Below are 27502 nucleotides of genomic sequence, written 5' to 3' on the forward strand. Positions count from 1 at the left end.
GGGGAGGAGCCGCCGGGGGGATGGGCCGCGAGTGCAGGAGCCTCTTCTATTTTTAAAGCGGAGACTCAGCTCCAGCCTCAGCTCCTCGGCTGGGTTTAACTATTCGCATGGGACAGGAAGGGAGAACCTGTGAACCCGCATCTCCCGCTTGCTGGAGACAGAGGACAAAGGAACTCGAGGTATGCAATAGGACGGTGGGCTGGGGTCCTTTATGATGGGTCCCCCGTAGCTGCCCCTTGGGAAAGGGTGCCGCAGGGGCTGCAGCCACAAAGCTGGGAGCCTGTCCTCTCCATCGTAGGAGCAGATCGTGTCTGTGCAGCAGGATCCACGGGGAGGCAGCTCAGGTTCCTTGGGGAAGAAGCTAGGTTCATAGGTTCAGGGTGGGCTTCCCCCCAGAGATCCCCCACCTGTTCCGTGCGGGGCGCAGCTCACTACTGCACTTTTCCCGCAGGTCACTTCTCCGCTGAGAGGTACCAGGAGTCAATTTCAGTAAAAAGGAGAATTCTCACCCTAAACGGCAGAGCCAGGAGAGAGGGAAACCGCAGGCGTGTGGCTGGAGTGTTCTGCAGGCACGTGAAGCTAAAACGGGGTACCCTGGGCCCGATGGAGCCGAGAGCAGTGACGGCACCTCCGGAGGGGCCCAGGGACGGCCTGAGCCCGTGGGCCTGTCACCTGCCATTGACATATAGGCGGCTGTCTTGATGAAGGACAGTCAGGGATTCTGGTAGCCATCTCCACCTTTCTATCCCTATGCTTCGGCTCTGCTTTCTGTTGGCATTTATGGAAAAGAACATGAGGCGGGGGCCTGCCGTCCTATAACAAGCTGGGTGAGAACAGGAACATTTCGGGAGTACGATGGTCTCCCCTGCACCGCCCTATCTGGAGCTGCTGCCGTGTTCCATCGCCGCCCAAATTATCACTGATGGTCACCAGGATCTTTTCCTGATGTGGAATTAAGCTTTAATCCCACAAACTCCATGACCTGGGGCATGTGGCCTAATGGTACCTCAGTTTCCCCTTCTATAAAATGAAGACCTTGGAGAAGATGACTGTGTTCTGGCTCTCACATTGTTTGATTCAGAATCAATGACTAATGTACAAAGGGCAAGATGGCACATGAGCTGGGACCACAAAGAAGGACCTTCCCAGTGAAACCGCAGCCCTGGTCGCGCTCAGCGGAGGCAGCTTGTGCAAGGGGGCACCTCCCAAGGTGCTGGAAGGGGCTGAAGCTTATTCAATCCGCCCTGTTTCCATGTCCAGTTGTCAGGAACCACAGGCTCTTTGTACTCAGGTAGTTCCCATGAGGGGACTGTGCGAATCGAGGCAAGCCACACTGTAAAGGGAAATACTCACTTTTGCTTTAAAAGAAATCTCAATTTTGAGCTTTGGACTCTTTGGCTTTGTACTTTCATTGCTGTGAGAAAAATACAGGCTTTGTACTTTATTGTAAGAATTGGGACAATTTTTCTTCCTAAAAAACTTTGGACACCGGGTATTGTAATCATTGCTAGGACTGTCCCCTCCCCTGGGTTGTGTACTCAGAGTACACACGTCTGTGATGTCACAGATCTACTACACGGTACATCTTAAGTAGTGGGTACTAAAAAAAAAAAAATCAAAGCATCATTTGTGTATGGAATTCCAAAGAATACTTCAATACTTCAAGAGGGCTTTATATAGTCCATGGGGGGTGATAAATTTCCAGTGCGGTGGAGAGAAAAAAGCCATTGGATTTCATCATCGCTACATAGTTAAGTGAGATGTGTGCAGAATACATATAATAACTCACATCAATAATCAAGTGGATTCAGGAAATAATAATTACTCCTTTCAAAAATTTCAAGAGCCTCCAAAGCAAAAGTAATTTAAAAAAAAGTGACTCCAGGAAATTGCAGGAAGATGTCGTTACAGTTAATTTACTGGAAAAAATAAGGAACAGAATATTAAATCTATGGAGTAGCTCAACTGTATGATTTCATTAATAGAAAATGCACAGTGCAGTGAATGTGTTTGGGACTGAATCATTCAGATGCTGGATATCTATGATTGTATAAATACGAATGTACTACGAGATATCTGGATGTATAGAAGAATCTAGCATCTTTCCTTGTGTCGGTGTAAAAGTGGATTGGGTAAGTGGCAGGATATCATTGGGCCCTGTGAGGAGCCTGATATTTTAAAGCAAACTAGTATTAGATAAGACACGGCAGGAAATAATTAAAATTATAGTCCGCAGACGATAATGGACTCTGAAGTGTTACGTGCTAGAAAAAATATCTGAAATACACTGTAGATTAGAGATGACGTACAATTACTATCCGCAAAGGCTAAAATAAAACTGTACGTGTTTTAGAAGGATATAGGAAATGAAATAGGGCCATTCTATTCCCGTTTTAACCAACGCTAATGTGTCAGAAAACTCGAGCACCTATGTTTGGGCCAGTTGCCAATCCTCAGTGAGAAAGTGCTGTGAAGGCTGGAAAAGTTTCAAAGGACCCCAGAAACCATCAAAGAGCTGAAGGCACTTCTGTGGGAGAGCAGTCTCAATACTGGGGAAGTTTCAAAATGGAAAGTTGAAATCTAAGAGGGATTAGGGTGGAAAGAAATCTATGTATAATTATACAACACACTGATAGGAGTGAACACACATTTTCAAGAAATTCTGAAAAACTAGACAGTTGGATCAACTTCCAACAGTCTTAAAATTATGTTTGGGACACAAATGTGAACTCTCTTTTTTGGTTTACACAACCAATCACAAAGTTCAGGAGCTCATTGCTTCCAAAAGGCTGTGTTGAACTACCCCCCAAATCTTCAGAAACAGCTCAAGATGAATGGACTCCAGCTCGGATCCAGGTTGGCACTTTCCCCCACGTATGATAATGGAATATTCTAAACATATGCACTATCCATCACCCAGTTCAACAGCTACCAACTCACAACCTGTCTTGTTTCACCTTCAACCCACCCATGGCTCTCCCTACCCCACTTCCAGGATTATTTGAAGCAAACCTCATTATATCATTTGATCCATCAATATTGCAGTATATATAGGTGAGAACTCTTTGCAATCATAAGTCTAGTATCATAATCACACATAAACAGTAAGTCCATATATCATCAAATACACGTTGATAATTGTTATTTTCTGAAGAGCAACTCAGTTCAAAAGTGCCTTCTAGAATAATACCTAAATTAATAATGTTTCAATTCTTCATCTTAAGGCAAAAGTCTGTGATCTCTCTATTTTCTAAATTTTTTTTTAATGTAAGATACTTGTCCTTAAAAAAAAAAAAAAGTTTATTTTCTCTAAAGTATCAATGACTCACTATGTACAAGATACAAACTCTGCCTTAAATCATCACAAGACATATTAGATCCCTTGTACCTGCTAGCGCCAAATTTCCACCTTTGTAGAGTCGCATCTGGACCGGGCCATCGTTCAGTTCTGGGAGGCTGCCTTGCTGGGGGTGTCTTTACCAGGCCATGCGTACATGGAGCTCATCACCGCCATCTCCAAGGCCCACTCTTGTTGCTCCATTTTATTTTATTTTTTCTATTTTATTTAAACATAAGTACCTAAATCTGTTGGCCTAGTGATGGGGAATGAGGGCAGAGGAGGTCTGAGGGCAGGCCTGAGAGAAGCATCTTGGGGAAAAGCAGAGTGATTGTTAGCTAACAGTGAACCTTTGTCCTAGGGTCATTACTTCTCATCTAAAGGTTGCTGGGAAACCTACAGTGACATCTTGTGGTCCGTGATAACTCCTCTCTTAGCTGGAACTGAGTGGTTAGGCAAGGCCTCAGGGGTCTGAAAACATCACAATTAGGGAACATATGGTTAGGATCCTCACAAAACCACGCATATAACAGCAGTGCCTAACCACGGGGAAGGGTGCGCTATGGTGTGGGCAAGGCTTTGAGAACAAATGTTTATAAGGAGGCACTTTCAATATTACCAACCTGTTTTGAGGTGATTTAAAAAAAGTATCAGCATAATATAAAATCCAGTTAAATATAGTTTGAAGTCATAAAATTATATGCTTGCAGAAAACATATTTTTTATCGTAGATCCTGAAACACAATAGTAAGGGGTTCTGTGGAAGAAAATGTACTGTCCCCAATGTCCAGGAGACTTAACAACAAAGAGCAAGGCTCTGGTAGCTGTCACTTACAGGTGATAGCTACCATACTCAAATGTTTGTTAATACTGAGAGTTAAAATCTTCTCAAAATGTTTAAAATATCTTTTTCAACATTATAAAATAAGAGATGTATCTGAATTTCAGATATTTTTAACTACACCGAGAGACATAAATGATTTTTCAGAAAGACACAGATAATCCCCATATGTAGAAAGAAAATAATAAAATACAATTTAAGTTCAAAATCCCTGAATGCTTAAAGTGCGAGAGACTAGCATAAACTCTATCAACTAAAGCAGATTAATTTCTAGTTGTGTAATAAAAAAGAAGGTGATGAAATGCCATTCATTCATTCATCCATCCATCCACTCAGTATTTCTTAGATGTCTACTGGGTGCTCTATCCTGGGTACACATGGATGAAAAGACAGTTGCCATCCACTTGAACCTTAAACTGTAGGCAGGTGTTGCAATTGCAATTTTGCAACACCTCCTCCACCCCATCTAAGAAACCTGTGAACGTCTGGGCATCAAGAGCTCGTATGAGTCTATATGACTCGTAGAGTCATAAACTGGAAATTCCCCTAGTTATGTTTCGCTGATGCTCCTTAACAGCTACAACTGTCCACACAATATCTGAGGTACACATAATTTTCACTGAAGTTTCATAAGCTGTGAACAGTAGGTAGTGATTCTCAATGAGGAAGACACAATGTGATTGCAGACAGTGTATTTCCATTACTAAGGTTTTTATGAAGCCCAAAACAATTGTGAAAAAGTGGGCAAAAACTATTTTTTGTCATCGCTGTTACTCTTAACAGGTACCTTGGAAAGCCTTCGGCTAGCATGCGAATTGTGAAATGAGTGGAGGGATATCACGATGAAAGATGCCACTAGGAGAGGAAAAAGCAAACAAGGGAAATCTAACCAAAAATATCAATTCTGGTTCTGAAAACAGTATTCAACATTTCTCTGGGCTTCTGCTAAACATGTTTTTAGAGGAAAGCCTTTTAATTTTTTTTTTAATTTTTATTTATTTATGATAGTCACAGAGAGATAGAGAGAGAGGCAGAGACACAGGCAGAGGGAGAAGCAGGCTCCATGCACCGGGAGCCTGACGTGGGATTCGATCCCGGGTCTCCAGGATCGCGCCCAGGGCCAAAGGCAGGCGCCAAACCGCTGCGCCACCCAGGGATCCCTAGAGGAAAGCCTTTTTAAAAACTCCTTATTTTATGTTTTAGCCATAATACACAGAACAAAAAGATTTAGAACTCTCAACGATGTAACTATTTTTTTTTTATCAATTCCACATGCATCAGCAACTTATCTACACTTGATTTAACAGATCTCAGGAGATCTGCTTTTTTTCATTTTTATTTATTTATTATTATTTCTTTTTTAGTGAGAGAGTGAGCAAGAATGCAAATGGAGTTGGGGAGGAAGAGCAGAGGGAGAGAGAGAATTTTAAGTAGAATCTGCACTGAGTGTGGAGCCTGATGTGGGGCTCGATATCATGACCCTGAGATCATGACCTGAGCCAAAACCAAGAGTCAGAGACTTAACCCACTGAGCACCCAGGTGCCCCTGGTGATCCACTTTCTAATAGAGCTTTTCATTCCAACATAGTATGGAGTGAGGAGCCTCAACACTGCCTTCAAACAACCAAAGCTAGGTCCATATCCCAGGCCAGGAAAATACTAAATTTGTTACCTTGAGAAAGTTACTTCATTTCTTTGTGCCTCAATTTCCTCATCTGGAAAATGGGATAACGATCCTACCTCACAGGATTTCTGTACAAAGTAAATGAATTAATAGATAAATCAGAGCCATGCCTGGTATATAGTGAGCCCTTAATTAATGTTAGTTTTTAGATATTATTCCCCCTAGTGTATAATGTAGATATAAGTACATAATTCATGCTTTCATCAATTCTTGTCTTTCTATTTAACAGTAAAGTTAAAAAGCAACTTAAAAGCCTCACAATGCTCAAGCATGTCAGTTACTGGTAAACCCCACAAATATTCCTGGTTCATCAGTCGCTCAGTGACATAAAATAGTTCTTGGTCTACTAGATATCACTTTGCTACTTAATAAGAAAAATGAAACAAAACAAACAGCCCGACAAAAATAGCTCACAAAAGTTAAGTGACAAAAAACAGACTAGAAGAGCTACAGGCCCAAAAATATGTCTGTCCTATGTTATAGGTGAGCCCACCGGTTGCTGAGAAATAAATGCTGGTTGATATACAACAGACCAGCCATTTTCATGTAGAAACAAACAAACAAACAAAAAAAGAAAATGGTTAAAATATTAGAAATGGGAAAATTTAAAAAGGAAAAGGGAAGAAATCCAAATTTTGAAGTAATGGGAAAACACAGTAGTCTCTCGCATATCCTTATCAACAGTCCTAGCTTCCAGAAGGTTTTTGCTAGTGGTGATGAAGCCAGATGACTTGGACAAGCCCCAAGTACAGGTTTGTTGAGCTGAGTGGAAGTTTTTTCCCAGGTAAATGTCAGCTTAAAAGGCAAAGTCGATTCCTAAATGTGCAAGGATGCCCTTTGATGTCCTTGCTGAGAACCCTTTCGTAAAGCTAATTGCCGTTATTACCCCAGGGCTCTCAAATGTCGGCGTGCAAGTGTGCAGAAGCCAATCCATTACTTCACCACGCCAATTTTCTTTGGTTATATCCATATTCATTCATTTCCAATGAGTCTGAGGTCTAGACCAAGCCCCTGTACGTTCTCCTACTGGAATACAGTTCAGCCGCTCTCTCTACATCCATGCTGGTATTGTCCAAGCCACATCCATCCATGCTGGTGTCGTCCAAGCCACATCCATGCTGGCATCGTCCAATCCACATCCATGCTGGCATCGTCCAATCCATGTCCATGCTGGCATCATCCAAGCCTCATCCATGCTGGCATTGTCCAATCCATGTCCATGCTGGCATCATCCAATCCACGTCCATGCTGGCATCGTCCAAGCCTCATCCATGCTGGCATCGTCCAAGCCGCATCCATGCTGGCATCGTCCAATCCATGTCCATGCTGGCATCATCCAAGCCTCATCCATCCTGGCATCATCTAATCCACATCCGTGCTGGCATCGTCCAAGCTTCATCCATGCTGGCATCGTCCAAGCCTCATCCATGCTGGCGTTGTCCAAGCCACTCTCCACTGATTGAGTGGGATGTCTGGGATTTGCCTCAGAGTAACCCCAGGGTAACTTTTGCAGGTTTGATCAGGTGTGTGCTTCTGCAAACACAAGCTTGTGTCTGGCAAGAGGGTGTTATCTTTCCGTTCAACTTATGAGCCAGGATGTTATTTAAAGTAGGAAACCTTGTCATAATAGACTTCTTAGAAAGCTGATTCTTCATGCTAGATTTGGTTTGCTGATACTTAAGATTTTTGCAGCTCTGTCAATGGGTGAGATCGGCTCCCTGCAATCTGCCTTTCTTGTGCCCCGCTTTTTCGAGTTGGGGTCACGTATCGGCTAAGCTTCGATCCCTCTGACTGCTGTAAAATAAGGAAGCTATCTAGCAAACAGACCGTCTACAACTGCAGGTTAAGGAAATCTCCACGAGGGGGTCGTTCGTGGGCTGTGACCTCAGAGCCAGACAGCTGGGGGCTCTGAGAAAAACCTGCAAGAGCGTGTGTCTATCACCACGTCCAACGTTGCGAAAGCTGACTGTGTTGTTCTTTTTATAATTTTGATCTCTAGATCCTTGAGTTACTTAAAGATATTTTCTTAATTTCCAAACATCAGAGTTTTCTTCTAATTACATTTTGTTAATGATTTCTACATCAGTGTTCCTGAGGGTAGTGGATATGCTCCATATGAGAGGCAGCAAATGAAGTTTTGTGGGCCAAACCCGGTAAATAAAATGTTGCTTTTGGTAAATAAAGTGTAAATTTGGAGTGGCACATGTCCCATACACCGAAGCACAAATTCATTGTCATATGGGGCCTCACGTGTAAACCACATTTACATCCATAGCTACTTACATCTATAGCACAAAATACAAAAATTGCTACATATTATCTTCCAATTATGACTCTCAAGTACTCTATATCATTTAAATCTGGAACCTCTCTTTAGAAACAAGACCTCACATCCGGTGCAGAGAAAAAATCCTTCTCTAAAAATGGCCAGCTCTGCTACAACTCCATCTTATCTTGTTACCACGTGAAAATAGCCAAACTGAATAATCACTGCAGTTAAAACAACCCATGCCTCACTTCAGCCACCACCCTCCGTATAAGGTGTGCTCTGAACCTGGCTTTTCAAGAGTTTCCAGATTACCTTAATCATTCCTTAGTTCCTTACCAGAAAAGGATGAGGCATATTAACAGAAACCATGGAAACATAATAAAACACAGAAAAATCCCAAAGTCAACCTTGGCATACAATTAATAACAGTTATTTAAATATTTTACAGACACTATGAAGATAATTGGTGGGCCAGGATATAACAGGAGAAAGGAATAACGATATTGCTAAATCAAGATTTTTCTGAGACAAGATTTTTAAAAGCTGAAAAAAATATCATCATAAAAAAGAACTTTCCAGACCATCTATCAGGAATGTGTCCAAAAGGTAAGGAATGGACTGTTTGAGAGATCAGATAGTTTAGATTAGTGTCATAGCACCAGACACAACCACAGAATGCAGGTGTAGGCAACCCATACCGTAGTGTACTGCTGATGAAGTGAGTTTTGGCACTGTGGATTGTCCTCCAGATAATTAGGCTAATATATGAACCACATCATTGATGATATGAGGAATGCTAAAAAGAAAAAAATGCATTTTCAGAAATAAGTGTTCCTTCAATAAATAGAAACCCAGATGACGCCCAATTAAAAGCGCCGGAATTATTAAAAACAAAACAAAACAAAACTCAGCTAACACAACAAGAATAATAAGGAACTTCCTTAAAAAAGTTACCTACAAAACCAAAGAAACAAAAGCCTTTAGAAAACATTATACTTAATGGCAAAATGTTGATACCTTTCCCTTATGAATTGAAAAATCAAAAATGGACACTAATTATCACCACTCCATTGAACATTGTACTGAAGGTTTTAATCCATAAAATAACTGAGGAAGAAGAAATACATAATGGTATAACAATTGGAAAAGAAGAAACAAAACTAGCATTATTCACGAATAATATGATTTTCTACCTTAAAAAAACTCCATAGAACCTACAGATTCTTATTAGAATTAATGAGAGTTTGGCAAGTTTGTTGGGTATAAAATTAGTATGTGTATTTTTAAAATATTTTATTTACTTATTCATAAGAGACAGGGAGAGAGAGAGGCAGACATAGGCAGAGGGAGAGGCAGGCTCCCTATGGGGAGCCTGATGCAGGACTTGATCCCAGGACTGTGGGATCATGACCTGAGCCAAAGATAGAGGCTCAACCACTGAGCTACCCAGGTGTCCCAAAATTAATATATGAAAATTAATTGTATTTCTCCATGCCTACAACACAGAGAAAATGAAACAATTTAACCAGATACTTTTTATGATAGCATAAAACAATTTAATATCGAGGAATGAATTCAACAAAAATGTGGAAGACTTTCTCGGAGGACAATAAAACCTTACGAGACACATTATGGAGAAATACATCATGTTTATTTACTGGAAGGCAAGTGATGCAAATATGTGAGCTATCCCTTTAATAAATGATTGCTAGGTTAAACGAGTTACAACAAAAAGATCCAACAGGTGTTTTGTGAACTATAGAAGTTGCTTCTAAAATTTGGAATTTCACATTTACCAAGCACAGCCAAAGCCACTGAGAAAACAGAACAAACAAAGTGGGAGGGCCTGCCCTACCAGGTATCAAGATATTTGAAAGCTATTGAAGCCAACATAGTGTAGTTTAAGTCTAGAGAGACGTACCCAGTAAGACAGCCCATAAACAGACCTTTGTATGAACAGACACTATACTTATGCAGAGGGGGTGCCTCAGTGACTATGGCTTGTGGAATATATGACTGAGTTTCCATTAAATGAGCTAAATATAACTGACTACCCACTTAGGAAAAAAAACAAAACATGGGCTTATATCATTCAAAAACTCAATTGCAAGTGGATAATTTGAAAGGAAAGCTTTAAGAGAATACAGAAAAACACTGATCGTCTTGAAGTACAACAGGAATTTTTAAAATAAATTACACAGAGAGTATTAACCAAAGTAGAAAAGATTGATAACTTTGACTATTTTTAAAATAAAAATGTATTTATTTTAGAGATGACTGGGCTTCCTCTTCGTACCAAAAGTGTGCACAGTGGAGAGGAAGAGAAAACTCCACCGTCCAGCAGGGCTACAGAGGACAGTTGCCAACTGGGTGCCTCACGTGACCTTGGGTGACCTCTGAAGTGAACGAGTGGAAGTGTGTCTGCAAGACCACAGGGGCTGTTCTAAAATGATTGTCATTATCTGTTATTTGGGAACTTGTGACAGTTCTGAGAAGTGCATGCTCTGGAATAGGGCAGGCGAGGTCATGGGTGTGATAAATTCACAAAAAGGAACTCAGGTTGTCTGTGCTAAAAGCTTCTCTGGTCAAAAATGTTTGACCCATAGTCAAAGCGACATGAAAGAATCATAGTGTTTCAGAGCTAGGAGTGGACTTGGATGCCGTGTACCTCAGTGATCTACGAGGGGTTTCAAAGAGCCCTGTGAGGTCAGCAGAGATGCTCTGGAGTGAGCCCGCAAAGCGCGGGGCTCTGCCTTCAAGCAGTGCAGCCTCCACTCGATCAGCTTTACAAATGCGGCTTCCAGGTCATAAAAGAAAAAGTCAACATCTTAAAAAAGTCCCAAACCCACTGATCTTGTCTAACTTCTTCATTTTGCAGATTAACCGAAGTTGAGAGAGGGTAGGTGGTGTCCTCACGTCCCCCTGAGTGTTGCCGGTACAGCAAGACTAGAACCAAGACTGCTGCTCCCTTATCTGTTCTCTTTCCAAAGTACGGTATTGCTGCTTGACACCACGGGCAGACAAAGCTAAGCCAGGGACAGTAAAATAAGGAAGGCAAGGGGCACCTGGGTGGCTCAGTCGGTGGGGTGTCCAACTCTTGATTTCAGCTCACGTCATGATCTTGGAGTCCTGAGATCGAGCCCCACGTTGGGCTCCTCGTTCGGTGTGGAGTCTGCTTTGTATTCTTTCTCCCTCTCCCCCTCCCCCCACTCATTTTCTCTTTCACTCTCTCTCTCTAGATAAATAAAATCTTTAAAAAAAAAAATAAGGAAGGCAAAAAAGAGATCTAGCAATGTAACCCACATACCCCTAGGTTTTTGTAAGGATTCAGTGAGTTTATGATTGCGCATGTTTAGAAGAGTCCCTGGCACAGAATGAAGACTGCATTGGTGTCTGCCATCCTAGTTCCTCCTCCTTCCTTCTCTGTAGCCACTTGGTTGCAATGTTCTGTCTCTACCAACTGCCAGCCCGAAAATCAAACAAGGTCCACAAATCCATACAAGGAACGACATCGGCACCCCGTGCTCTGTGGTCTGAGCACAACAGCTGCCGGGAAGAAAATCTGATATGTGCCCCGGACAAGGACTTAACGTAAGAACAATTTTGCTCACCATCCTCCTCCTGCCCATAGTTCTAGCCACAAATAGCTTTATCACCAGGAACCATGCGCTCATGGGAGGTTGGGGCGCGGGCAGCAGGTGTGGGGCTTTATGTTGATCCTGAAGAGAGAGGCGCACTCATGGTTGTCTCTGCCACGTCAAATGCACTTGCAGGAAGGGGGTTTTAGAGCAGAAATTATAGGGAGTCAGGAGTCCCAGATGCCCTGGCCTCAACCCCAGCCCGGGATGCCAAGGCGGTGGCACACACACTTTGGCGGGCTGGCTCCCGAGTCCTGGGGGTGGCCTATCCTTGCACAACTCTCCCACCCCACACTGTGGAGGCCACTGTTGTCTCTTGCCTTTGGGTTACCTTAACTACAGAGGATGCTGGACACGGAAACAAAGCAGCCCCCCAGCCTCCCGCACACACTGTGATCCTTCAGTTGCTGGTGTACGGAGAAGCCAGTCGTGTGCATGGGCAAAAGCAAGATTTAAAAAATAATAATAATTTTCATCATTCCTACCACTTGACTGTCTAAGACAGAGACTAAAAAACTTGGGGCACAGGCTTCAAGAGGGAAAAGCTGAAGTCCAGAGGTCTTAATTACAGCAGATATTGACCCTTTTTATATCGGCCAGACTCCTTCTTGCAACATCTGACGCTTGGCAGTTTCCTGACTTGCTTTAGAGAAAAGAAGAGAGCAATCTCCTCTCAGTTCTAGTTCCCGTATAGGGTGTTTGGGGTGTTTTCTGTATGCCATATGCACTTTGAAGGGCCATAACGAGCATTCAGTGTAAAGTGAGCAAAGAAAGAACATTTAGTAGTATATGAAGGTTGGCTCAGAAAGTTTGGCGTTTTAAGAATAAAAAAGTATCCAGGGCACCTGGGTGGCTCAGTGGTTGAGCATCTTCCTTTGGCTCAGGTCATGATCCCAGGGTCCCGGGATCGAGTCCCACATTGGGTTCCTTGCTAGGAGCTTGCTTCTCCCTCTGCCTGTGTCTCTGCCTCTCTCTCTATGTCTCTCATGAATAAATACATAAAATAAAATATTAAAAAAAAAGAATAAAAAAGCATTCACTTAGAGTGAGAAATCAAAAGGTAAACGAATAGCATCCCTCACCCAAAGGCAAGCCAGCTTTGAGTTTATAATGAGATGAATATGATACTTGAAGACATTAACAGATATTCACTGATCCTAGTTAAAAAGAGACGGGTGACGGGTTTGCTTGGCTTGAGAGGAGGGCTGGTGCCAATCCAGGGGCTGCAAAGGCATCAAGGAAAAAGGGACAGTAAGTCTGATGAAGAAGGAGGAGGAGGGAAGGGCATTATTATAGATTTAACTTCTGGATGGCATTGATTTTGTGTCTTCATTTTTCTTTGACAATTAACTCCCTGAGTCTCTCCATGGACATCTACTCAATGTATGTCAGAGTCCACACCGCCCTGCGAGGCATGAGAAGAACGGGCAAAGCGCTGTGTTGGCAGTGGTAATACAATCCTAGGACTGAAGCTTGAATCACCTTCCTTTTCCTTTCCATTTTGCCTCCTTCCTTTGTTCCTTCCTACCTTGATTATTTGGTAAGTGCTGGCCATGTGCTGGGCACTTTCCAGGCTCTGAGGATGACAGGAGTTGCTGTCTTCAAGAGGCTTACAGTCTGGTAACGATTGGACCTGGTGGTGTAGTCAACATCGAATTTGTGTGGGGTAGCAGGTGGATGCGGGTAGAGCAGCCCGGAAACCACTAAGCAATTCTGTGTCTGGCTGGGGTGATCGCACAGATGGACTGCAACCCACTACTGAGCTCGCTCTGGAAAAAGGGCACTGCTTGCTTCATAATATAAACCAAAAAACCTCAAAGCCCTGCAAATGGTGAAGATGAGTGATGTCAGAAGCCACATTAAAATACCAAGACTCGGGGGCAGCCCCGGTGGCGCAGTGGTTTAGCGTTGCGTTATGGGGTGTGATCCTGGAGACCCGGGATCGAGTCCCACATCGGGCTCCCTTCATAGAGCCTGCTTCTCCCTCTGCCTGTGTCTCTGCCTCTCTCTCTCTCTCTCTGTGTCTCTCATGAATAAATAAATAAAATCTTTAAAAACAAATAAAATAAAATAAAATAAAATACCAAGACTCGGGATCCCTGGGTGGCTCAGGGGTTTGGCGCCTGCCTTCGGCCCACGGCGTGATCTTGGAGGCCCGGGATCGAGTCCCAAGTCAGGCTCCCTGTGTGGAGCCTGCTTCTCCCTCTGCCTGTGTCTCTGCTTCTCTTTCTCTCTGTGTCTCATGAATAAATAAATAAAAAATAAAATACCAAGCCTCGTGTTTTGTCTTTTCTCTAACTAAATCAATAACCTTGAGCAAGGTCCCCTGCATTTTACACTGTTTTCTTCTGTGTAAAAGAGGCATTAATACCATCGACTTTGTGGAGGACAATTATGAGGATGGAAAGGGACGGGATGTATGGAAAGACTTTATGAATTACAAGAAAAATATGACATATTGTCATCGGAAAACGTGAGGTAGGTCATGTAGAGTCAAAGCTGGCAAAAGAAAAGATCAAGAGACGTGCTAACCACCCCTATTAAGCCCAATGCAGGGAATTTGGAGAACAAAGAATTCACTTTTTTCATTTCTCATCTTCCCCCTATGATATTAACCACATAATATTTACCAGGAAAACATCTCGATTTAAGAAAAGGCAGTACATGAAAAAATTATATTTACAAAATAAATAGATTGTTTATTTCCGAAGTGACAAGTTTATGTGAGAAGACCAAAATCCAGTAATTTACTAAAAGCTGTTTTGTACACAACTTTTAAGCATGGCTGTGCATGTACTCTGGTATATGTGTATTTGATAGGTATTTTACACAGTTTTTTTTTTTTTAAGATTTTATTTCTTTATTCACAAGAGACACAGAGAGAGAGGCAGAGACACAGGCAGAGGGAGAAGCAGGCCCCATGCAGGGAGCCCGACCTGGGACTTGATCCCGGGACTCCAGGATCATGCCCTGGGCCAAAGGCAGGCCCTAAACCGCTGAGCCACCCAGGGATCCCCTTTACCCAGTTTTAAACATAGCTTTAAAAGCACCTAGGAAAGAAATAAAAATAAAAGCACCTACGATGCAGCCTTTGGGAACAATAGTACTTCGGCTAGAATATTACAATTCTGATGTGACAACGCGGAACAGGTTCCTGTCATCTGATGAAACAAATGCCTCGTGTGGGATCAACTTCACTGTTACTCACTGGCCTATGACAGACGAGGCTAGGCTGAGTCACCTCAGGAAAATGTGGGGTCGCCACTCACTGCTGTGATATGCTGAGATTCTCCTCCCCCGTTAGTGAAGTTGCCATTGGACATCCCATTTCGAGAAAGTTCTTTGTCCATTATCGTATTCCTGCCTCAGACCTTGCAACCAACGGCCTTAAGATTCCTTTGGCTTAGGCAGCCTGGGTGGCTCAGCGGTTTAGCACCACCTTTAGCCCAGGGCTGGATCCTGGAGACCCAGGATCGAGTCCCGCGTTGGGCTCCCTGCATGGAGCCTGCTTCTCCCTCTGCCTGTGTCTCTGCCTCTCTCTCTCTCTCTCTCTGTCTGTCATGAATAAATAAATAAAATCTTAAAAAAAAAAAAAAAGATTCCTTTGGCTTGAATCATCGCTTTGTTTCCTGATTGTAACGTAGGCAGTTTAATGGTCTCCTACTGAAGAAGGAAGACAAAATCATTATTTGTGATGTATTGTTTTCCAAATAGAGGCAGAGCCACCCTCAGATAACCTCTGCAGAGGCCTCATAAAGAGATAAGTGTTCCTGGAAGCTCTTGGAAGGATATTTTGCAAACCTGTGCACAAGGCCCCAGACCATTTGTAAATATTGATAGGCCTCGAGTTTATTTAATGAGGCTATGAAATAATCCTGCATCCTTATTTCCAGATATAACCTGCTTGGTTTTTATTTTTTATTTTTTTACCAGTTATTTTTCTCCTGTCTCATCAGAAAAAAAACAAAAAAACAAAAAACCCTTTTTGTAAGATACGTCCAGTGAGAAATTGTGTTTTGCTTGCTTCCTGGAGAGTCCAGCTGGCAGGGAGAAGCAGAGAAAATAAAGGAAAAAAGCCAAATCCCTGCCCGAGCTGACTCAGCCCTTCACTGCTGCTGTTGTCATTACTGTGTTTTGTCTTCCCTTTTCAGCTGCCAGGGATTAAGAGGAAAGAAAATAAAAGGGCAAGAAGGTTTGGCAGAGGAAGTTAAGATCCGGGGCTTTGGTATTTTGGAGGTGAGGTGGCTTCAGCTCTTCCTAGAGCACTCACCAGGGAGGAGCACACAGAACTTGCTGCCATGTGGTGGGTGATGTGCCACTGCGCTTTCTGGAAAGGTAGTGCTTTTCCAGAAAAAAACACACATTCCCATAGGATAGCTGACCAGGTATTTGACCAGTCTTGCCCAGGAAAATGTTCCCATCCAAAGGATTTCTGCCCAGAAGAGTTCCTTGGACAGAGTAAGATGGTGGAAGAAATGTCTATGACCTCTGGATTTAATTTAATCTAATTTAAAACCTGCCAGCTCCAAGTGAGCCTTTCCACCCTAGCCTTCCGTCCAGGTCCTCGCCACACACCAACCAAACCCTCTGCCTAAGTGATGGCTCAGGATGACTTAACCTTTCAGAACGTTAGGGGGTTCTTCTTCTTTTTTTAAAAATTTTTTTTTTAATTGGAGTTCAATTTGCCAACATATAGCATAACATCAGGGGGTTCTTCTTAAATAAACACCTAAAGAAAGCCAAGCACGTTAGGTCGGAAACCATCTACTCGAGGCCATACCGTGAGGCCGGGCCGGACACTTAGTTGCTTGGTACAAAGTTTCTAGCATTATCCTGGGCTTGTGGCAACTGTTGAGCGAACACAATTTATTCTCATTCCACCCTCCGTGTTTATTGATGCTTCTCTGAGCTACTAAATTGTGAGCCGTCTTGCACTGTTTTGGAAGAATTGGGAAATATAATAGAAGGGCTCACTTTGATGGAGTAACTATATTCCAAGACACCAGGGCAGATGGCTCACGGAGTTAAAGTACATGTCACAGAAAATTTACAATAACCCTCTGAAATAAATATCATTATCTCCGTTTTACTAATGAAGAAACTGAAGCTGCAGACTTTAACTGATTTTTCCTAAGATCTCGCAGCTGGAAGGTGCTAGAAACAGGACAGAATAATTTATGTACGGCTAAATCACTGTTAACTTCAACATGATTTTTAAACTCAATTTCCCCCTAATTTAAGGTGTCCTGTTCATTCCATAAGTATCTGCTGGTCCTTCAGTATCCAAGGCTTTGTTTTTCTTACATGCCGCTGGCAGTTATTTCAAAGTCCAAGTGACTTTTTGCTTCGTAAATTGTGATTGCCTTCTCCAGAATAAGGGCATTTTTTTTTTTTTTTAATACCGTCTTGTTACAATTCGGTATCCAAGTATTTGGCAAGAATCACGTTTGCCTCTTTGAGTCTGAGGTTAACTACAAACTTATTTTTCCCCCTTCTGGCTAAATCCTTTGTCTTTCCAAAATCTAATTTAAAAAAAAAAATAATCGAAATATTTGTTGCAATGCTGCAAGACCAGGTGTGTGGTCATTTGTGTGTGCTGCTTAAAATGAACCCTTAAGTGATTATTAAAATCTCTGTCACTGAATCTAACAACTATCATAAATGAAATTCTTTTAAAAAATATTCCCACCCCCAGTGGGCCCTAAAGATTGAGCTTTCTTAAAGAGATTCCTCTTTCTTCCACATTCTTGGATGGGCATGCCAATTAGGTGTACAAGTGTCATTTCAGGACTTCATATGCACTATGTAGGAAACCATCTCTCCAACCCAAATCACTCTTTTTTGTTGCTTTGCCTACTGGTTACGTAGCCGTAAACCTTGACCATTGAACTCAATTGTACTGGGTGAGCAATTTTGTCATCACGATGGGGAGTGGAGAGAGCAACGTTCACATTTCTGGTTAAGCTTCCTTTCTTCCACTTCTTGGAGAAGTAAAAGCGAAGACACATTCATTCCTTCCGCACTCAATAGATCAGCGGTGCCCTGTTCCAGCTCTGAAGACACTAGCCCTCTTCCTGTGCCTAATTCCGCATTCTGGGTCACGGCCCGAGAGGGAAGTCAGACACAAAGCTTCCAAATTCAGAAATTCCTTAGGTGCATCCACTCCTGGTAAGCATCACCTACTGCTTGCCCGCTTGATGGATGATGGGGCTCATCGTTTCCCTGGGGAGTGAGGTAGTTTGGAAAACAGAAGGAGCTCATAAATCTCCCCGGTGATTAATCAAAGATGTGTCTGCTCGTCACGGAAGGGTTGGGTCCCCCAGAGTCACGACTTCCGTGCTCATTATTGACTGCTGCTGTGTTGTGTTGAGGCCTGTTTAGGACAATAGCTGCTGGGACACCCGGGTGGCTCAGCGGTTTAGTGCCACCTTCAGCCCAGGGCCTGATCCTGGGGTCTCGGGATCGAGGCCTGCATTGGGCTCCCCGCATGGAGCCTGCTCCTCCCTCTGCCTGGGTCTCTGCGTCTCTCATGAATAAATAAATAAAATCTTAAAAAAAAAACAAAAACAAAAGGAGAATAGCTGCTTGCTCTGTCAGCCTACCTGACTCAACCAACTCAGGAGGAACTCTGCGGCCTTACGAGGGCCCAGGAGCTGATTTCCACGGGTGGGCCGTACCTCTCATTGTGTCACTGGACATTTCCATTTAAATCAAGCCCCATGCTTGGTGACTGAGATGAACCAGTGTTACTATTTAAGAACATGAATGGCATCCCGGTATCACGTTTCAGTTTGTTTGTCCTCTGTCCATAGTTTAAGACCCTAAGCCTTCTGGAAAGAGTATATGTATTTCTGAATGTTTCTATTTTGCTCAGTAGGTAATGGTGGCATGGAAATTTTAGCTGCCCTCATGGAGACAGGCTGGCTTCGCTCCATTTCTCAAAGTTGCACACATCCCTGACGGGTCCAGAATATTTACTGTTGTCCTAATCCCTAGGAAAGAATGTTGAAAGGCTATTCCATTGTGACTCATTTTGTAAGGTGGGTAGGTTCTGGAAAGACGCATGTAACTTACATCATATTTTAATTCAATTGAGGGCATTTGTGTCTGAACATCATTTTGTCCTTTCCTTTAAAGAAAGTTCCTCTGAGAGTCCGACTTCTGACACTTCACAACCGTAGAGCTGTCCTGACTAGAAAGAGGAAAGGCGTCCGTAGGAACCTTGTCCCGGCAGGCCGCCCTTGCCTCTCAATCCCACAGGCTCTTCTAGAAAACTCCTAAATCTATATAGATATATAGAGGGCAGATTCTTAAAAAACCTGTCCCATGATAACCAGTAGAGAATTATAAGATATAGAAAAAAATTATAAGAAAAAAAATCATTCTAGGGATGCCTGGGCAGCTCAGGGGTTGAGCATCTGGCTTTGGCTCAGAGTGTGATCCCTGGGTCCCGGGATCGAGTCCCACATCGGGCTCCCCTTAAGGGAGCCTGCTTCTCCCTCTGCCTGTGTCTCTACCCCTCCCTCTGTATCTCTCATGAATAAATAAAATAATCTTTAAAAAATTCCTTCTAATATATGCTCTGCCCCAAACTGAAATTTCACAGAGTAGAGTTGTTTAATCACAGACCACCTGGTAGTGTTAACAATTTAACAATTGATGAGACTCTCCTTCCCTGCCCTGATATCCTTTGGGCATTTGCGGTCTAAAAAGCCAATGGTCTCCTTTGTGGCCCTGCGGAGGGAAGGCTGGAAAGAATGAATGATTTGTTCTTCGTGCAGCTGGCAGAGAAGAAATGCCAAACGGTCTACACAACAGTCTGTAAGCAAACTCTTCTTGCTTCCTTTCTTTTTCTAAAACTATTTGAGGGTGGTTTCAAAGCAAGAGGCGTTCCAAATACTCCACCTGCTTGCAATGACACGGTTCCTCTGTCCCTGGGGACAAACTTTCCTCTCTTCTCCCCAGGTTGGAAGATGAGCTGAATGTGCTAAAATTATTGCAGGAATCCACGGAACCGCCGTAGGGGCTCTCTGAGGATGTGCGCTGCTGATTCCACGTCCGGGAAGTAATTTGTCTTCTCCCAGATGGAGTTTGTGAAATACGCGTATTTCATGGGTAACAAAATAGTGACTCGCTACCCCAAGGATTCTATAAAATACTTCTGGTGGTAATTATTTCCATCATTAGGTAATGGCTTTTTTTTTTTTTTTTTTTTTTTTTTGTAGCCCGGATCTAAATAAAAGCAGCAGAAAGCTCTTAATAAGGCCATTTACTTTTGGCTGTGTGACTGAGAAGATGTGTATTTATTTTTCACATCGGCACCAATCACCCAACTAGGAATCCTTAGCTAATACTTATACATCAATCTTTGCCCCCAGATGAGCCAGGTTTCTTTAGTTCCATGATCCAAGCCTCTTCTTTGCATTTTTATTCAGCTTGGGTTCATCTCTACTCTTACTTAACGAGATCCGTTCTGCTTCTGAAATGTTATCTTAGGCCCCACCTTCTAGATGAAGGGCCTGATACTCTCAAGGGACTTCCTTAGAAACCAGTCATTACAGAACTTAACTGTTTTCATTTAGCACCTTAGGAGTTCCTGCCTGCTTGTTGTTTGGCTGTTTTATTTGTGCAGTTTGGCTCCACTTAACCAAGTGTCCTTTTGCTCCAAAGGCAAGTCAAGCAGGACATGTGCCAGGTATGCAAATCTCTCCACAGGTATACCCACGTATATACACACATAAGTATTCCTCTATGCACAGGTGGCACGTAACATTGAATCAGAAATAGAAGGGGGTGTCCAAATGCTCCAAGTACCAAACTGAATTACATTCAAAACTGTATCAGTTACGTCAATGAACAAGGAAAATCTTATTTCAATAATTTACCACCTTCTACAAGAGCTAGTAAATTGGAAAGCGGAAGGTCCAGACCTAGTTTTCACTCTTTAACTATTCTTATTCTGTAAAAACTATAGAACTAATTCTAAGAATGCCTCCAATCAACATATACAGAATTCATTTCTGACATTTTTTTTTTAACTGAAATGCCTGTTATTTTTCAAAAACCTTAGTGGATAAGGAATAAGCCTATTTTATTCTTTCCTAAAAATGCGTTCTTTTACTAATAAAACTCTGAGCTTGTAGGTAAAAATTTAGGCAGGGGGAACGTGAGTCAGAAGTAATAATAACTTGTAGTAATTGAGGTGAAAAAGGAATGCAGGAGTGAAAGTGGGGCATCGGCAAGGTTTTGTGTGTGTTGTAAGGATACGTGCACGACTGTGGGAGAGAATATGCAGGCTGCCAGCAAACTTCCATTTAACTGACATGTCCCAGGCAGGCCTATTTTGGTCCATGTTCTCTCACCTCTGTGCTCCATAGCATCTTCTTTAGCCTTATAAAATAGCACTTCCCACCTTTTAAAACTACTCAGTTATCTATCTGTCTCCCCCTAGATGATACCTTTAGGAGAGAGACTGGTTGGTTTGTGTGTTTGTGTGTGTAATGCCCAGCCCAGTGCCTGTGACATGGAACACACACAAGTCAACACTGTAAGTAAGAAAGGAGTAAATAATTGAATGACGTAAGGACGGAGAGAGAGAGACCAAAGGCATGAGAAGACTATTCCCAGGAAAACGGACCCCTCGCAAGCTGTTATCCGTACGCCAAGTTCTTTAATTCCCCCAAATCCATTCATTTCTCCAAATACAGAGGAAGAGGAGAGATATTAACACATTAAAAATATGACTGTCTTTCGTGAACTTGGAACCTTCTTCCCAGATTCCATTTTTAATGCACAGTAGTATAATGGTCTCTTCCAAAAAAAAGTAGTAGCTCTGACATTTCCAAAAAATAGTAGAGCTTGGGCAAAAATGAAAATAGCTTAACGTTTTTTTTGGGGGGGGTAACACTTTCAACGATACTGTCCTGTCCTTTGTCAGACGAGAACAGGTCTTCTGGCTCACGTTATTATTATAGAGAGCTCCACCTAAGTATAGAAAACGTGTCCAAAGCTCTCACATCTTCACGGTATTTTTATACCTTTATATAATGAACACCAGGAAAAAAGAAAGTCACCCTACAGATTTGCCTCTTGAAATTTTTCCCAGCTGAGATTCTGAGCCACGTTCCTCACATAACTAATCTCATACACAATCAGCACACGGCACCAAGCCCTGCAGGAAACGAGTCGCTCTTCCGTTACGGGCAAAACGAGTGTCACTGCCACGGATGTTGTTGACATCTGATGTGACATTAAATTCCTCAAGCTGCTCTTAAACCTGAGATAGACTTTTCGATGGAGAAAAACATGATATTGCATCATATAAAATTCTAGCTGCTTTTCCCATCCCACTGACACCATTCTCCAAAACACAGCCAGCACTTTTGCCATTTGACTTGTGATGGCAAGTTTACACCACAGCCTATTTTCAAGTGTCAACAATAAGACAGGTCACCAAAAAAAAAAAAAAAAAAAAAGTTGTGTGCTTAAAAAACCAAATCTATGAAGTCGCAAAAACAGATAGTGTCAGGTGATTATTTATCCATGCACTCTGTATTCTATATAAAGTCTCAGCCGTGAGGGGAGTGCCTGAAGAGTCTGGATGTCACGAGGATTGTTTTTCAAACGGCCTCACAGAGAGACATTACTTTGATGAATTTTCCACAGTGTAAAATCTGGTCTGTGGCCTTGCAGGCTCAGAAACCTGATCTATCAGCTAAAGCTGGAGCAAATTCACACGTCAGAGGTGGACTTACTGCTCAAAGAACACAAAACACCACCAAAGAGTGATAGGGGGATGCAAACCTATTAATTTACAAGAAGGAGAGTAAATGTCACAGGGAGTCACAGACTCCTGGGAACAAGCCAGCTCATTCTTTTTTTGGGGACAGATCTACAGGAAGCGCCAAACCCTAATCAGAAGGTTACTTGGTGAAACAAAAGGAATACAGAACTAAATCAAACGTAAGAGGAGGGTGCAGATTCTAGTTCTGTTCCTTTCTGATTTACCCTGACCTTCCCCGGCGCGGGGGGGGGGGGGGGGGAGGGAGGGAGGGGAAGATGACCCTGCAGCCTCACCAAGCACTGAGAGGCCAGGCCCTGTAGCGCCTGGCTGGGCCCTCAGCCTCCCCTGCGCCCACACCGCTAATCAAGCCCTCTGCAGATTGACATATTTTTCCTTTAGGTGTGTCCGTATCCAATTCTGGGAGGCAAGCAGCTCCCCTAAAGTCACATCTGCTCTCTCTGCCAATGCCATTTAGAGCTATCATCAGATTTATTCTTTTCTCCTTTTTATTTTATTGTTCAAAGGATTTTATTTATTTGAAAGAGAGAGAAAGAGAGAGAGAGAGAGAGAGGGCATGAGCAGCAGGTGGAGGAGCAGAGGGAGAGGGAGGAGCCGATGCCCCTCTAGGCAGGGCTCCCTCCCAGGACCCCGAGATCACAGCCTGAGCTAAAGGCACATGCTTAACAGACTGAGCCACCCAGGAGCCTCTCTTTTTTTTACTTATTCGTATATCATTCTTTCTTTTCTGTCCACACCCCCACCTCCACCACCAGGGGAGCCTGGCTCCTCATCCCCCCATGGCAGGAGCCTAAGTGGTATCCCTGCTTCAAGCTTGTCCCGCGGTCAGACTCCTAACATCACTACTATATGTACATGTACTTTACATCAAGGTTTTATACATGTCTTTTCCCATTTTCCCACTTTCACTCACACCAAAAACTCTCGTAAGTCTTTCGAAGTTGTGCTCTGATTGCTTAACCTGCCATTCGAATTCTTTTGTATCTGTGCCCAATTTATCATCATTTTTTGTGCTGCATGAACCTTCCATTCGAATTCTTTTGTATCTGTGCCCAATTTATCATCATTTTTTTGTGCTGCGTGAATCTTCGCTCCAGTAAAATCCATTGTTTCTTAATATTTTTTTAAAGATTTATTTATTTATTCATTCATGAGAGACACAGAGAGAGAGGCAGAGACACAGGCAGAGGGAGAAGCAGGCTCCATGCAGGGAGCCCGATGTGGGACTCAATCCTAGGACCCTGGGGTCATGACCTGAGCCGAAGGCAGATGCTCAACCACTGAGCTACTCGGGTGCCCCTGTTTCTTAATATTCTGTGAGCATCCCCAATCCCTGTCTCTGCTCATTCGTGGGGTCAACTCAAGATCTGCCTCTTCCATTAGAATAAGCTACTCATAGATGGAAAAAAATACACCTTGCCTTCTCATATCTTATTTTTTCAGTGCCTTGATACTGGAGGGGCTCATAAAACAGGTACTTAGGATGGGCCCTGTCCATTTGTAGGTAACACTAGTGAACTTCCTTTAGAGCCCAAGATGGAATGTGGAAAGTATCAACCTTAACAGAACAGAGCTGCTGCCTCTTGAAGTGTCCTTGGGGGCATTAGTTCCAAGGGGGGCTCTTGGAGTGATTTCCTAAAATCGATGTACTGTTTGACACTACAGCTGAAAACACCTTTCAACTCCTATTAGCCTCACGGTCAGTCTCAAAGTATAGTGCTAGCTTTAAAAATAGACTACTCCTCTGATATTTTAGAGACTGTAACCAGGACATTTAATAGCAAGAATGATACAGGAAGTAGGTATAGAGAAGGGGGTAATAAATAGGTCCCTTCGATGTGACGGTGGAGTTGATAAAAGTCTTCGGTATAAAACATGAAGAAGCTGATTTGTAAGTTTTACTGGCGTCTCAAGGAAATCAAAAAGGGAATAATCTTAAACTATTGTAGCTGCCGTTTAGCTTCCAGCATCCTTGTGAAGTCATAACTTCGGTTATGACTAGAAAGCATTTGGAAAAAAACTTCGGTTTTCTAACTAGAAAGCATTTGGAAAAAAAACAAAACAAAACAACAACAAAAAAAACTAACCCTACCTTGCATCACTCAAATACAATGAGTTGATTTGCAATAGCATCTACTAAGACACAGTTTCTTTTACTTCATACCGAAGTACTATGGCATGGAGAGGACATCCAGAATGTCATCAACGGGGTCTCTGTGGTTATGAGACACATGAAAATATACACATCATCTCGTATTTCATGGAATTTGACAACTCCACGTCAGAAATGTTGGGGAACAATCTGGCTAAGTCTTGAAAGTAAGAATGAGAAGCCTAATTCAAAGTGGAATGAAGGTGATAATCTCTCCTAGGAAGGAGGAAATTGCTAGATTAAACAAAGATAATTAAGCCTGATTGGTTAATTATAAAAATATAAACAAAATTAAAACAGTTTAATTGTAGTAAATAAAAGGAAGAGCTATGTCAAAATGAAGAAATTAATAGTTTATTAGGCAAAGAAAAATTAACTCTTAGAGGTAGGAGATGAAGAAAGTTTGTAAAAAAAAAAAAAGAAAAAAAAAGAGTTTGTAAGTTCTAAATTATTAGTTTATCCTCCTAATATTACCATAAAATTGGAGACTGTGCTTACATTGAAGGATCATGGTAATATATTCTATTATTTAATATATAGATTAATACAAGATATAAGAAAGAAGAATTGTGTTAAATAGATGTAATATTAAAATAAGATAAAGCAAAAAATTTAAAGACCTTGTATTCCCAATTTATATTCCCAGGAAAATAATTCCCACTAGTGAGTATTGATTTCTTTCTTTCCTTTTTGGGACATAATCCTAGAATTCTAATATATCTTAACACAGACCCATAAAACTAGATGGGACCATGGAAGCCGTCTCATATATTCCTGTGATTTCCAGCCTAAGTGCACCGAGATCAGGTGAAACAGAGGACAACTGTTTCCTGTTATTTATGAATTTGTACTAAAAGGAGCTTCCATAGCTTTCTCTAAAACACTTGTCACTCCACAGAATGTGTGGATTTTTAGCCAACTTTTCACATGCTTATCTATAGCAATTCCCGTCACAAGTAGACAAGATTCAACTATGAAGTAATGTGCTATTGGGGACCTAGGAGAGTAGGTCTTATCATCTTATGAGTATATGATTTAATCTTATATCTAGGAGTATGGTTTTGGCTTTAAAATCTAATTTCCTATGTTTGCTGCTCTTGAAACAAAACCTTCCATTTACCTACGTAGTATGTGCCGCATTTAAATAGTTTCATCCCTTCGGAAGCAGGGCTGCCAGGTGAAGGAGTACATATTGCCTGTTCAAGTAGACCCAGCTTTTTGTGGGAGTTTCATACCACTATTTAGATTTTCCTTATTTTTAGTGAGTCCATAAATTCCTCACTTGGTGTAAAAACACTCTTGCTTAGCCAAAATGAATTTATTATCCACCTCACACACCAAAAAATATTTCTACCTTGATTCAGCTTTCCATGTACCTACAGAGTAACCTAGATTCAAAAATGAAATATTCCACAAACTGAAAAGACAGACAAAATAGATTTTAAAAAAGCAAGCTTTCCATTCTGAGTGCTCTTAAAAAAATGTTCTTTAATTTGGTGATAGTGTATTTTGATCTGAAATTGTTAAGTTACTTTAGAGGTATCGAGGTATTTGGGCTCTACAATGTGCGTACTTGCCCGCTGATGTTCAAACCAGAAGTTAATCAAAAGGCTGCAAAGAATTAAAAATGTCATCTTGAATGTCACCAGAACAATTGTTTTTATTGTATAGAATATCGTCCAGTAGAGTGAAAATGCATTTGTAACCATTCAGGTCTATGGTTCAAATGATTGTTTCTCCTTTAGTCTCATAGCTCAATTTCTTCTAAGAAATGTGGATGGATATATCTGGCTACACACACACACACAATTTGTTAATTCTTGTTCCTGTCCTCTTATAGTCGACTTTTTACAAGTTGAGCAAAGCAGTGACAGTTCCATCCAGGGAACTGCCGTAAATCTTAGCACTCGACACACTGCATTTTATCCTATGATCTCGGCCAAACAAAAGTCGTGAACAACAATTAAAACCTTCCAAATTTTCTCTTCCCAATAGCAGCCGCTTACCATATGGCTAAGGAGTCGATTTAAATACCATAAAAGCCCGGGTACATGGGAAAGGACAGTTGAAGTACACAATCAGTAATCGAAACCTCTCACATTAGAGCGTGGCCGATGGAATGCTTCAGGTTTTAAAATACTTTTTAATTCAAGTTTTAAATAGATTTTAATGATAATAAAAAACACACACTCCATGGGAGGCTTCCACTCGGCCACTTTGCAACCATACCTTGATTTTATCAACTAGGACCTTTATACAGCAAACTGACTTTCTTTCTTTATGAAGCCACAAGGTTAACAAATTTGTTTTATCCTTTTGGTAAGGGGACATTTGGGGGGCATGTTGGCTTTGAAGCAGGTGGGAGAGCACAACATGCCACCAGGATGGTGGCTGGAGCAGGAGGTGGCTGGGCCTGAAGCCGCCTTAGGGAGACCTACCTTGGGCTTGGGTCACTCCATAAAATTCAGCTGCGATCCTGGCCGCCTCCTTGCGGTTGCCTTTCACGATGTAGAAGTGACTGAGGATGGCGAGGCTGATTTTCACAAAAAGCTTGAAACAGAAGAGGGACAGTATGGTGAAGTAGACATTGGATAGCTGCTGGGCGAAGGGCCGGCTTTCTTCCAACAGGGACATCGCGGCACTGGGTGCAGCGCGGGGCTCTCCGGGGGGATCCAAGTCTCCGCGGTGCCTGCTCTCCTCGGGATGCTCCCGAACAGCTGGTCCGCAGGCGAGGAAAGGTCAGCTGCTGCTGATGCCCCGAGCTCAAAATATTTATACCG

At 42.3% G+C, this 27502-nt stretch overlaps 1 protein-coding gene and 1 long non-coding RNA gene across 2 annotated transcripts in view; one reads left to right on the forward strand and one right to left on the reverse strand.

Annotated features, from left to right (window-relative positions):
- Positions 1 to 27502, reverse strand: part of ASB5 (ankyrin repeat and SOCS box containing 5) — a 50635-nt gene extending 23133 nt beyond the window's left edge. Inside the window, exon 1 of the mRNA XM_041753337.1 lies at positions 27161 to 27502. Within this exon, the coding sequence (XP_041609271.1) occupies positions 27161 to 27356 (196 nt within the window). The 5' untranslated portion in view covers positions 27357 to 27502. The remainder of the gene's footprint in view (positions 1 to 27160) is intronic.
- On the forward strand, positions 51 to 8699 carry LOC121489890. Its single transcript, XR_005987449.1, has 3 exons — positions 51 to 179; positions 452 to 2132; positions 8580 to 8699. It is a non-coding gene; the product is annotated as an uncharacterized LOC121489890 (long non-coding RNA).

The sequence above is a fragment of the Vulpes lagopus genome, chromosome 4 (genome assembly GCF_018345385.1).
Source record: "Vulpes lagopus strain Blue_001 chromosome 4, ASM1834538v1, whole genome shotgun sequence".
NCBI lineage: Eukaryota > Metazoa > Chordata > Mammalia > Carnivora > Canidae > Vulpes > Vulpes lagopus.